This window comes from Genypterus blacodes, unplaced genomic scaffold (genome assembly GCF_046128005.1).
Source record: "Genypterus blacodes isolate CSIRO-AG114 ecotype Tasmania unplaced genomic scaffold, CSIRO-AGI_Gbla_v1 ptg000045l_1, whole genome shotgun sequence".
Lineage (NCBI taxonomy): Eukaryota > Metazoa > Chordata > Actinopteri > Ophidiiformes > Ophidiidae > Genypterus > Genypterus blacodes.
The window spans coordinates 2,163,659-2,176,614 of NW_027466858.1; the positions used below are offsets into that span (position 1 = coordinate 2,163,659).

General features: G+C 45.1%; 1 protein-coding gene across 1 annotated transcript; it reads left to right on the forward strand.

Moving 5' to 3' along the window:
* Positions 1-1,157: 1,157 nt before the first annotated feature.
* ptger4a (prostaglandin E receptor 4 (subtype EP4) a) lies at positions 1,158-5,007 on the forward strand. The gene is made up of 2 exons (XM_076149544.1): positions 1,158-2,949; positions 3,156-5,007. The coding sequence occupies exons 1-2, from the start codon at positions 2,167-2,169 to the stop codon at positions 3,726-3,728; spliced, it is 1,356 nt and encodes a 451-aa protein (XP_076005659.1). The 5' UTR covers positions 1,158-2,166; the 3' UTR covers positions 3,729-5,007.
* The last annotated feature ends 7,949 nt before the right edge of the window (positions 5,008-12,956 follow it).

A 12,956-nucleotide genomic window follows, 5' to 3' on the forward strand; every position in this document is an offset into this window, starting at 1 on the left:
GAGCAGCTGTGGTCATGTTTCACTCTTACGGTGTAGAAACTCAACAACAAAAGGCCTGTGGTGAATAAACCATGATATCAGATCACAAATCAAAGATCCAACCCTGCTATTAAAGCAAATCACGCACATATTGTTACAAGTGAAAGCATCTAAACCCTGCAGCCAGTGTGATGGATGTGTCTCATAGCTGGAGGAGCTGGAGGACTCTTGTATCAACACCTCTCCTGTTCTGAGAGGTTAAATCCTAACAGCTACAAATGGGGAGGAAACAATGCGGCTGTTTCCTTCCAATACAAAAAAGGTTCATAAGTACAGAGCAGAGAAATCTTTTCCAGACACACAATGTGCTGAGTGACTGCCTGAGAAACAAAAACACTCGCTGGCCTCTGTCCAAAGTCTCATTGATTCTCTGGGTCCCACTAGAGTTGAATGAAACAAATCCAGGAAAAGTGCATTCATGAGGAAACTAATCTGTTAAATCTACTTACACAACATTCTGCTAAAGGCTCAGACACACAACACAAGAGAAATCACAAACTGTACACACACGCACGTGGTGGCACAGCCGGACACACACACACACACACACGTGGAGGAACAGGCAGACACACACACACACACGTGGTGGTACAGGCGCACTCACACACACATATTGCGTAACATCCGTGTACCGGTGGAGTTTTTTGGGTGTTTTTCCGAGGTGTGACATGTTAAGGCCAATTTCAGGCTTAAAACAACATGATTTTTTCCAGGTTATACAATGGCTGCAATCACCAAGTGTTTCCCCCTTTGAAATAAGTAAATAAGCAGATCTGGGCTGGAGGGAGCAGAGGGTCAGAGGAGGGGATGACGTCAGGCAGCAGATTCAAGGTCTCAGGGCCGCCCAGTTCAAAAGCAACCCAGTGTCCAGGGGAACGGGACCAAAGCAGACTGAGGGGAGACATGCGGAGCAAAAATAAAGGCTTTGAATGTTATCTACAAGTATATAAATATGATCAAAGTTACCCTAAAATCTTCTTTCAACGTGTGATTCAGGTAAAATGATGAGTATTCTGGTTCCTGTGTTCCTGTTAAACGATCCCACAGGACACAGATAGAGGAGTATATGATCAGCTGATGTTTCCTGCTCAGACATAAACAGACACAGTGTCAGTATTCATGCCAGGGACACCGGTGTCCCTGCAGGACATCACTGTGTGTTTGTGTGCTCCAAAGAAATGATGATGGCCGAAATGGAATGAAAATGTAGAATTTTACTTAGGCAAAGATAAAAAATCATTAAAATATTTGGAATAACACACCTATAAGAGTATAAGAATCTGACTCAACATAACACAAGCTAACACACATTAACTGATTCAGAGGCTGATAAACATAAATGATTTTCCTCTAAATAAAATCCTTCATTAGCAGGAAATTCTTGTTTATTTCCACCGAGGGGAGTTATGATTCAATTCAGTGATAACTTATTCATAAATGTTGTCTTTTCTGATTTACTATCCATATCTGCAGAACTAACAGAGATAGAGAGCAGAAGATATCAAGATCAATCAACTTCACATGAACTTTGAAATGTTTCCTTTGAGTGTCACAGCCAATGTGAGAATTATGCATCGTTTTAGCTTAAAACACAGGGGTCAGAGGTCAGAGGTCAAATATAAACAGTAATTCCCTAGAATGACATGCAGTGATGTTTAAATTGCTCTCAAATGAGCAACATGTTGGATGTTTGACACGTTGAAGGTTTCACAACAATTAACCTTGTAATTATTGTGCAATATTGATTCTGTGTGGGCTGAAACGTGACTGAGGAGCTTCATGAACCAAATGAACCGTTGATGCCTCGGGGTGAGATGGAGTGAATGGGCGGGACTGAAGCCACACACACACACACACACACACACACTCACACTCACACACACAGGGAGAGAGGAGCCACTGGTGTCCGTGGACGGGTCCCTGCCCACTTCCCTGTGTGAATCTGAGCAAAGTTGCTGAAAGTTTCCTGAAAGTTTGATTTTGAGAAAAGTAAATCTTCTTTCTCTCCTTTCCCACAATGTCTGTCATACCTCCTTCAAGTGGGAACACGGCACCTGTCCTGGATTGGAAATACTGGCGATAGAAGAGAACCTCCCTGCATCTGGTGTTGCGTTCAAGGACTCAACCATGAGCAACCACACGGTGAGCGTGAGAACTATGGTGCCCACGATCCCGTCCGTCATGTTCATCTTCGGCGTGGTTGGGAACGTGATCGCCATTGTGGTTCTGTGTAAATCCCGCAAAGAGCAGAAGGAAACCACGTTCTACACGCTGGTGTGCGGTCTGGCGGTCACGGACCTGCTCGGGACGCTGCTCGCCAGTCCGGTCACCATCGCCACGTACGTGAAGGGGTCGTGGCCCGGAGGGGACGCGCTGTGTGAGTACTTCGGCTTCACGCTGCTGTTCTTCTCCCTGGCGGGTCTGAGCATCATCTGCGCCATGTCGGTGGAGAGATACATCGCCATCAACCACGCGTATTTCTACAACGACTACGTGGATCAGAAGCTGGCGGGTTTGACTCTGATGGCGATCTACGTCTCCAACGCGTTGTTCTGCGCGCTGCCCATCATGGGCTTCGGCCGGGTGAGGAAGCAGTACCCGCAGACGTGGTGCTTCATCGAGTGGAGGAGCAACCGGAGCAGCGACGCCGCCTTCTCCTACATCTACGCCGGCTTCAGCTCCGTGCTCATCCTCGCCACCGTCATCTGCAACGTGCTGGTGTGCGGCGCGCTGATGCAGATGCACCGGCGCTTCGTCCGCCGGATGTCGCTGGGAGCCGATGCGGGGCGCGTCGTGGACCCGCGGAGGAGAGGACGCAGCTTTGGGAGACTCGCCGGTGCCGAGATTCAGATGGTTATTCTGCTCATAGGCACGTCGGCAGTGGTGCTCGTCTGCTCCATCCCGCTTGTTGTAAGTTCGCTTTACGCACGGCACTTTTTCGCACAAACACGGACGTTTTCTGTACAATTTTTGGTCACACAGCTGACAAATCACAAGCTAATTTATCATAGATAGTAGTGAAACGTTGTGAAGCTGCCACACTGTTTCATTCATGCTCTTATTGGTCTCAGCACCCACAGCTCCTTCATCATCATCCTCTCCCTCTCTCCCTGCAGGCACAGGTGTTTCTCAACCAGCTGTATAAGACTCCAGTGGAGCAGCGTTTGGATAAGAACCCTGATCTACGAGCAATTCGCTTTGCCTCCTTTAACCCCATCCTGGACCCCTGGATCTACATCCTGCTCCGCAAGGCTGTGCTCTTCAAGCTCCTGGAGAGAATCAAGTGCCTGTTTTGTAAGATCGGAGTCGGGAGACGACAGAGACAAAGGAACTTTCACTGTATAGACGCACATCAGCTCTCCTCTGTCATCTCCCATCGAGACTCTCGCTCCCTGGTGTCCCGTGACCTGCGAGACGTCTCCAGCACGTCTCAGACCTTCCTCTACCTGCCAGAGGGAAGTGAGGTGTACACGGGCAGCTGCACACGGGCAGAGTCGCTCTCTGCTCCCGGGCCTCCGTCTGTCGGAGGTTCACGAGCTTCTTACTCATCTGATCAGGACAGCGTTGAAGTGCTGAACAAAGAGGAGACGGATCTGAACCGGGACGTCCCACATGCGATCCCCCGTAGGAAAGACTCAGCGCTTCAGGTGTGGCTGAGCTCAGAGACAGCAGATGAGAAATGCATCTGACTGACAGTGTGAAGTCTTTCAAACTCACAATTACCAGAACATTCTTGACTCTATAAGAATGCATTTTCCCTAATTGAACTTTACTGAACTTTTAAACTTGTGAAAAAATGAGGAAGGATGTATATAAATAGAAAACGAAAGAATGAGTGTGTGAAATGGAGCACAGCAGGAAACAGAAGAGAGAGAGAGTGAAGCAGCTTTGATGTCTCAGGACGATTAAGACGACTCTCACGTTTGACACTTTGCCCAAAGCAAGTGTTGCTGCTATGGCGATGACCCACTTCTACATGACTGAAGTGTCAAAGTTGGCAGAGATTCTCCAGATTGAGACTTGACGTCGCTCGTGATGGAAACTAGATGAGAGCAGTAATTTCAGATGCTTGTGGTTAACGAAGAAAATAGAAGCAGAGTTAAATATAATCCTGATGAGAAACCAAAAGCTGGTGTGCTTCTAATGTATCGCTAAGTGAAGAGTCAAGTCGTTTCACGTGTGGTAAAGGAGCTGTTAGTTCCACGATGAATGTACAGAGCAGTATTATGTTCAGGCTGAAACCACATATTTGCTCCTGAGCCTTTGGATTCACACAGATGCCTTCAAGGAGAAACCCTCACTTTTCCATTCCTTCATGGAGGCATCAGTGATGATGATGGCACACCTCTGATACCAAACTGTTTACACCTGACAGCTCGGAATGTTTGTGGGGCTGTCTATTCTTCTCTAGGAGAAGGTTCTTGTACATCTGTAAAGGGAAAATGCCTCCTAAAGAAGTGATCAGGCTTTAATTCAGTGATCTTAGTTGTGTAGTTGAATCCATATTTCAGCAGGAGTCCTTGTTTCTGAGCTCCAGTTACCAGAAAATAAGGACTCAAACATTTAAAAGCTCATTTAAGCGATTGTGGTTCATTCTACATCTCTAAAATTTAGAGGAATCGGTTTCTTAAATGTTTTTTGTAACTTTTCTTCCTTTGATATTTTCAATACTGTCTCGTGAATCATTTCATATTTATTTTGTGTCCGTTTGGATGAAAACTATATAATGTCTTTAAAGTTATAAAGGTGACAGTCTGAGTCACACACACAAGTTCGTTGCTTACTTCACACACTCGCCTGTCTGGTTCCTCTTGATGTCGTTCAGGTTACAGAGGCTTTGTTTGTGTGTAAACATGCAGTAGTTGATAGGTGGAGTTTGCGATTGAACATTTCTTGTGTCATGTCTTTGATTCATGCACTTTATTTTCTTGCATTGTTGAATAAAATGGTGGAGTTTCTTCATCACTCATAAAGAAACAGTGCAGCGTTCCTTTCAAAGTCTGTGTGAACGTAATTTAAAACAGTTTGTGGTGTGCATGTGTGTGTGTGTGGGCAGGAGTACAAAGGTGTGCGTATGTTTTACGATGCGTCTAAAAATGCAGCGACCGCACGATCAGTACGCACAAGCAGTACGCACAAGCAGCACCACAAACATGGCCCTTGACGTGTCATCGTATGCTGTCAACACGAAGCGGAAGTTTCTCACACTCACTGTTTTCTTGCAAAATTCTTGCAAAAAAAACATTTGACCCTCATTAGCACAGACGAGCGAACCAGAGAGGAAGAGCTGCTGTACTGAAGGCTGTAAAGATGACCACAAGTGAAAGGGGGGGTGAGAAAGAGAGGGAGAGAGGGAGGGGGGGAGGAGGGAGAGGGAGAGCAAGGGAGAGAGAGAGGGAATACGGGAGAGAGGAGGAAGGAGAGAAAGAGAGAGAGGGAGAGCAAGGAGTGAGGGAGAGAAAGAGAGAGTGAGAGGGGGAGAGAGGGAGGGCGAGAGAGAAGGAAGAAGAGAGACAGAGAGCGAGGGAGAGGGAGAGAGGGGAAGAGAGTGAGAGACAGAGAGAGAGAGAGAGAGAGAGAGAGAGAGAGAGAGCAGATTCTTCTAAAAGCTTTTTCCCAGAGACAATAAACCAAATCCATGTTCACTCCGGTTCACTGAAATTCAGCAAATGAAGAAACGGAGCAGCAGCTCAGACAAACATCACAGGAACATCAGAGAAGCTTCCAGATTTTGGGAAAAACAGCCATGAGTGGATTTAAAGTGTGAAACGTGACAAAGTTCCTCCTCTCAGTGATCAAACCTCTTCGCTCTCAGCTGTACCTTATTAAATGTATAAATGAAGGAGCAATGAGGCAACGTTTACAGTGTGTGTGAACAGGTGTCCACTCTCATCCGCTACAATCCACTGCAGACTAACCTCATCAGTCAGTAACAGCGTATACAAAAGGAGGGGTTGGGGTGTGTGTGTGTTTGTGTGTGTGTGTGTGTGTGTGTGTGTGTGTGTGTGTGTGTGTGGTATAACAGCAGAGGTAAGAGTGAAGTCAAGCTGCCCTCCATCAGCAGCCCTGCTCCCTGCTCCAGTGTCACCCTGCACTCTGTCACCCGCTGAGCTCTGATAAACAGCAGAGAGCACCTGCTGCTCCACCAGGTCTGCTGTCACACAACCCCACTGTGGACATGGACCAGAACTGAGACAGGAAGTGATGATGATGATGACGAAGGGATCAAAGCCGGAGCTTCTGTCCTCACACTGACAGAACAAACAAGCACCACATTCTGTCATAAAGGGACATTTGGTTTGATTCTATTTGATTTGGTTCAATCCAGACTTCAACTCCATTTATCCATGTGAGAGGAATTAAACTTACAGCAGCTTCCATCACAAATTGCACACAAACCCCATAATAAGAAACACAAACAAACATCACAACAAAGGATGGACAGAAGTCTCAGTAGTTTCATAGTTTCATTCAAAAAGTGCTGTTCTTAAGGATCTACAGTACTAACTAATGGAAAAAAAGGGGAGAGTTATAGGCTTTAAAGTTTCTGGTACTAAAATCCAGTTAATAAACAACTTTTCATTAATTAATAGCCACAACTAAACACTGTTTGACCTTAAAACCAGAAATCCAACCTCATACAAGCAACAAAGCTATTCAATTTACATACTGAATGTATATTTGCTTGGAAAAATAGTACAAAGTCACCTTGTTTCATTCTCCTCTCTATCACTGAGGGTTTACTTTCAAATCAACTGAAAACCAGAATAACTTAAAAAGACAAAACACACAAGTGCGATCATCTGAAACAGTTTGTAATAAAGAATGCATGTATGTCAGTAATGTACATGTATGTTCCTGCTGCTTCTATGGGGCTGAAGAATCATTCATCAGCTCTCTGTGTTTGTCTCAGGAAACATGAGGTCGCTGTGTGTTCAGAACATTTCCTTTCTCACACTTTGATGCTAAGCTTGTCACATTTCCAGCAAAGCAACGCAACTTCTCCCTCCATCCGAGTGTAAAGGTCGCCACAACAGGAAGCGCACCTGACTTTCACCCTCATTTGAACTGATTCCGCTTTAAAACTTTCAGTCCGTCATTTGTATTCTGAAGCATATGATGTGTGCAGCCTGTGTGTGTGTGTGTGTGTGTGTGTGTGTGTGTGTGTGTGTGGTGTGTGTCTTCAGCCTGATAAGAAGACAGCTCCAGGCCCAGATTTGGCTCCAGCATGCAGAGTGTGTTCATGCAAAGCAGAATTATGTTCACCAGCTGGACTTTGATCCTCACTGACTTGGCTTAATATTCAAGCAAACAGGACAAGCTGTGACTATAAACCTGTCGGCCACATAAATTCACAAAAATAAGCATTGTCTCCATAATCCATTGGCTTGTGTGTGTTTGTATGTGGGTGTGTGTTTCTCTGGATGTATTCAGGAGGGAGACATAGATCAAGTTATTTTCAAATGGTTCACTGACTGTGGAATATTCATAAATGTCCACTTCTATTGACCTCTGACCTCCCGAGAATGTGTTTATTGCTTTACCAGGCCCGATGTTTGATGGGAAAGAGCCGATTGACAGTGACTCAGCGACAGTTTGTGAGAGATCTTCACCCATTCAAAAACAATACATTTACATAACACAATCCATTTGAGGTCTGACTCTGAGCCTCAACCTTTCTCAACATTAAGGATTCTAATCTCACTGTTAATCTCAATTTATGTCTCTGATTCTAAAGCAGCTGTTTATCAGATTTCAGCAGAACTCCTTGGCGCTCCTCGGAGAGTCACTCCTACGGAAAGTCATGTGTCCGCACCAACTGGAAGCAAATCATCATTTTCCCAAGTTGCATTGCTGCGTCTGCCAACTCTTTCTCCTCACTCGTTCAGTCATTTTCAGGCAAAGTACATAACTCGCTCCAATCTCTCCAATAATCCTCCCCCCTGTGATTACCAATGAACCCCCTGAGCAGAGTTTCTCCCCTCTGTGTCCCTGCAGCATTAATCATCCATGTGCCGCTTTGCCCGGGAATCAGATTACCGCATCACACACACACACACACATACGCTGAGGGATTAAACCAATGGTTCTCTCAAACTTTGCTGACGTCTTTCATGATGGTGATGCGTTTTCAGCACCATGCGTAATTAAAATCCTGCTGCTTTATGTGTAAACAGCAGCAGGACTCAGGCATTGAAGTCATTCATGAATCAAAGCTGGGCTGGAGATGTAAAGCGGCTGTGAATCACTGTTTGTTGAAAACACACACGTACGTCGTCTATATGCATGTGTGTGCATTGTGTGTGTGTGTGTGTGTCTGTTGTGCTGGGCTGGAGCGTATCCCAGCAGGCACTGGGTGAGAGGTAGGGGTCCATCCAGGGCTGACTGATCAAAGCCAAAGCAGCCCGTGTGTTAGCAGGTGTGTGTGTGTGTGTATGTTTATGTGTGTGTGTGTGTGTGTGTGTGTGTGTGTGTGTGTGTGTGTGTGTGTGTGTGTGTGTGTGTGTGTGTGAGAGAGAGAGCCAATGGCCTGCATGGGAACCTTAGTGCACTCCTGAAACATACAATATAGTATAAACATAAAGGTCAACCACAGACCATAAATCAGCTGATAGGAGATAACCTGAATTTATGAAAGGCTTCATGTGAACTCAGTGACTTAAACAGTGTGTCTGAGCAACTAATGAGCACTTTATTATCACAACACTGAATATTATGCGTGCTATTAATCATAATAAATGTGTGTATTTGTCTGCTCAGTGCCTCTCTGGTCTCAGGTTACGGCCACTTTTTGAGTCCTCCGCCCCCCCGTCTGCCTCCTTTCCACTAATTATCAGTCCTGTGGATCAACACGGATGTAAGCGTTTTAGCAGCGATGGGAATAGAGGACGAGCGCGCACACACACACACACACACACACACACACACACACACACACACGCCGTATCAAATGTCACTTTTAAGTGTGTTTTCGGGAAGAAAAAGAAGCAAAGATGTCAGAGTCTGAAGAAGTGCAGACGTGGCGCAAAGTCGTGGAATCACAAAGGAGAATCAATCTCTCTCTCCCTCTCTCTCTACCCACTCTCTCTCTCTCCTTCTAAACCCATCAACCCTGTACATATATATATTTATGTATGTCCGCAAACAATGTCCTATATGGAGGTGCAGCAGCGGAAAGTTTAGCTTCCTTGGTTGCTCTCCTCTCGTCTTGCACGACAAAGACACATCCAGTTATGAACACATTGTTGCAAGCTGCACTATTACGTCAGTAGTGTGTGTGTGTGTGTGTGTGTGTGTGTGTGTGTGTGTGTGTGTGTGTGTGTGTGTGTGTTCAGACACTAAACTGTCACTTTGTGGTCGACTCTGTCTGTGGCTGTCAAATGAGTTCAACAACATTCCTCAGCCTCAAATAAAGAGTTTATAACCATTAAGTGTTATTCTATTTCTGTTTTCTATTATTACAGCTAAACAGCAGCGATGCAGGTGTAATCAGGACAGAAACACTTATAAATTCTCTGTGTTTACTGTCAGCGTAATGTTCCCTCAGATGAGCTGTAACAGGCTTCACGAGCCAAGCACGTCGACTCAAGTCCCCAGGGGTTGGCTGTGACACTAAAACGGATAAAGTACTGATCTCCTCCCAGCGGAGAGACGTATGACACAAACAAGCTGAGCAGAGAGTCTCGTCCTGCCTGCTCAGATCTCTCTCTGTTTCATAAAGAAGCTGAGTAATAACTGTGGAGAGGTCCTGATGGCACCTTGTTCTGACATTACGACACTACAGCACCGGTGGAGAGTTAAGCAGTAACGAATGAAAGCATTTAATATCTTTACAGCAGCTGGGACTCTGTTTTCAACCCCAGCCTCACCTTTGACAACCTGCTTCTGTCGTTAACTTCAGTCCAAACCTCAAACTTCCTTTTCCAGCTGTTATGCTGAGATGTGCAGTGTGAGTAGCTCAGTCATGTAATTGTGACTTTACTGGTAGAACAGTGACTCGTGGCTTTGTAACCGTCACTGTTTGCTTAGAGTAGGAGAGTGTGATATTACTGCTGAATATAAAAATCAATCCTTAGGTTCATCCATATTCATCCTCTGGGATAGAACCAGAACCTCAGGGCAGAATCCATACAAATAAATAAAAGAGATCTAAAAGCACCAAACTTTATGCTTGAAACTATAAACACTTCAAACACACTAACAAACAGGAAGTTCACATCAAAGGTAGGATCTGTTATACGTTTCTATCACAGCTATAAGGCGATAATGTGATTGTTACTGAGGTTGGATGATGTTCACATGGTTACGCTCGTCCATGATGTCATGATTTATGTTTCTTAAAGCACGTAGAACTAAAGGCAGGAGAAATGACACACTGTTCAAAACTAAATGAGCCATAAAATAATTCCTCTTAATGTTTTTTTACACCCAAACATACATGAGTGGATAAGAGGAAGCTCATCTTGACCTTTAACCTCAATGCAAAATGATGGATGCTGCTGTTTGGCCGAGGTGATAACACTCCAATCTGCAGAGATGGAGGATCAGATTGCAGGAAATTACTTTGTGTATTCATGTCATATGATAGAAAGTCTCTGCTTGATAACATGATTTTCATTTCCAGAACAGAAGACAACATTTTTATCTCACTCTGCCATTATAATTCAGTTTTTACATATTCTACTACACACACACACACGCACGCTCATGCTGTGCACCTGAGGATGTGTCACAGGGGATTTCAGTGAACGATTGCAATGCTAATTTCATGCCTGAGCAGCTTTAATGAGCATAAACAAATAGCTTGATTGATCGATTAGATGTCATAAACAGTAACAGCGGCACTGGATGTTGTCATTTCGAGCAGACTTGGGTGTTACTCTTGGTACTTGCACGGTCTACCAGATCCACTCCCTTGTTGTTTTGCTCATGGGCGCTCCAGTGAGGATATTGTCAACGAAACTACCACACCGACTAATTCCACAGAAACGGGGCAAGACATTGTTGGGCTTATAAAAATCCATCTCTGTCTCATCTCATCCACGGTCTGATACGTTTGTAATAACATCATTTGTCTTCAGTCATCGTCCATTCTGAAATGTGAGAACGCGGCTCAGCGATGTGACCAGGAGTGTGTCCCCCATGTGTCTCTCTAGTGGCCCTCCTTTGTCCCCCATGTGTCCCTCATGTGTCCCTCGGGTGTCCCCCATGTGTCCATCATGTGTCCCTCTGGTGTCCCTCCTTTTCCCTCTGGTGTCCCTCATGTGTCCCCCATGTGTCCCTCATGTGTCCCCCATGTGTCCCTCTGTTAACCCCCATGTGTCCCTCATGTGTCCCCCATGTGTGCCTCTGGTGTCCCTCATGTGTCCCTCATGTGTCCCCCATGTGTCCCTCTCTAACCCCCATGTGTCCCTCATGTGTCCCCCATGTGTGCCTCTGGTGTCCCTCATGTGTCCCTCATGTGTCCCCCATGTGTCCCTCTGGTGTCCCTCATGTGTCCCCCATGTGTCCCTCTGGTGTCCCCCATGTGTCCCTCTGGTGTCCCTCATGTGTCCCCCCATGTGTCCCTCTGGTGTCCCTCATATGTCCCCCATGTGTCCCTCATATGTCCCTCATGTGTCCCTCATGTGTCCTGCTGTGACAGTCTATCTCCCCTTCATTTCCTCCACTACATCCTGCTCAAACTGTGAGACTCCCACTTGTGTTTGTTTTGGGTGTCTTCTGTGTTCAGATATGAGGCCATGTTATCACAAAAAGCCCTTCCTAGAAAACAAACATGGGTGGCTTTAGGAATTAAATCAAACTAAAATAGATAAACTAAAGGCTCTGGAGATCAGAATTAAAGTGATGAACATGAATTCAACTCACTTCATTTTTTAGTGTAAATGTGCTGTATTTTATTTTCCACAGCAGACAAGTGGTTAGATACTTTGGATTTAAGCATTAACTACCATCTGTTTGCATCATCAACTGGAACATGATCAGCTGCCTGCCTGAATTCTACCCGGTGAATTCTGGGAGATGAGTAAATAAAAGAGTGAGATCCTGGAAGTGATTACAATTATGACCTACAGCAAACAAAGTGCGCTGAGCTGTGCAGTCTAGGTGTGTATTGCATCTGCATAGACGCTGTGGAGCTGCTGCTGCTCTGAAGTCTGAAACTCTTCCTTGCTTTCATGGTTTCATAGCTTCAGAACACAGAATAAAAGTTTGTGTCATGATGGTTGTGATAAGCATGTTAGGTGCTATGATGCTGTATCAAACCTACAGTATCTTCATGAATTTGTCTTCCTGTAGCTCACCGCCCGGCCCACAGAGAGCTCACAGTGCAGGGCAGTGGGTACCAGATCCATAAAAATGTGTTGATCACATTCATGTCGAATTGATATTGTCTGACAGGATCAGGATTCAAGTGTTTGAGATCTATAGTGAGAAACAACTCTCCACTCTCACTGCTCTCACCATAATCTGAATGATGGAGCCACTGCCGTCTGATGGTGCAAACAGAGGAGTTTGAACAGAAACCTCATGCAAATGAGATTGTCTCCCTCTGCTGGTTGAAATTAACCTCTCTCAGAAACAACTGGAACCTGCAGCCTCTGTCTCATTTGCAAAATTATCCTCATTTCACAAAACATTTGTGTCTTTATGGTGATAGTACTTCACCTTCTTTTAGCAGCCACACACACACACTTTGTCAGCTGAAATATACCAAAAATTACAACACAGGACAGAGATAGGACATCAATAAATTGATCATTGATCAGCCAAAATTAGGGCTCATTTATGTTTCTATCCCTAGAGCATAAACACTCAGTCTCCTGTTTAAATGTTTCCTGTAGTAAAGCATGTATAGACCGTATATCTGCATGATGGTGCTTATGCTTATGTCACCCTGATCATTACACACTATGTCT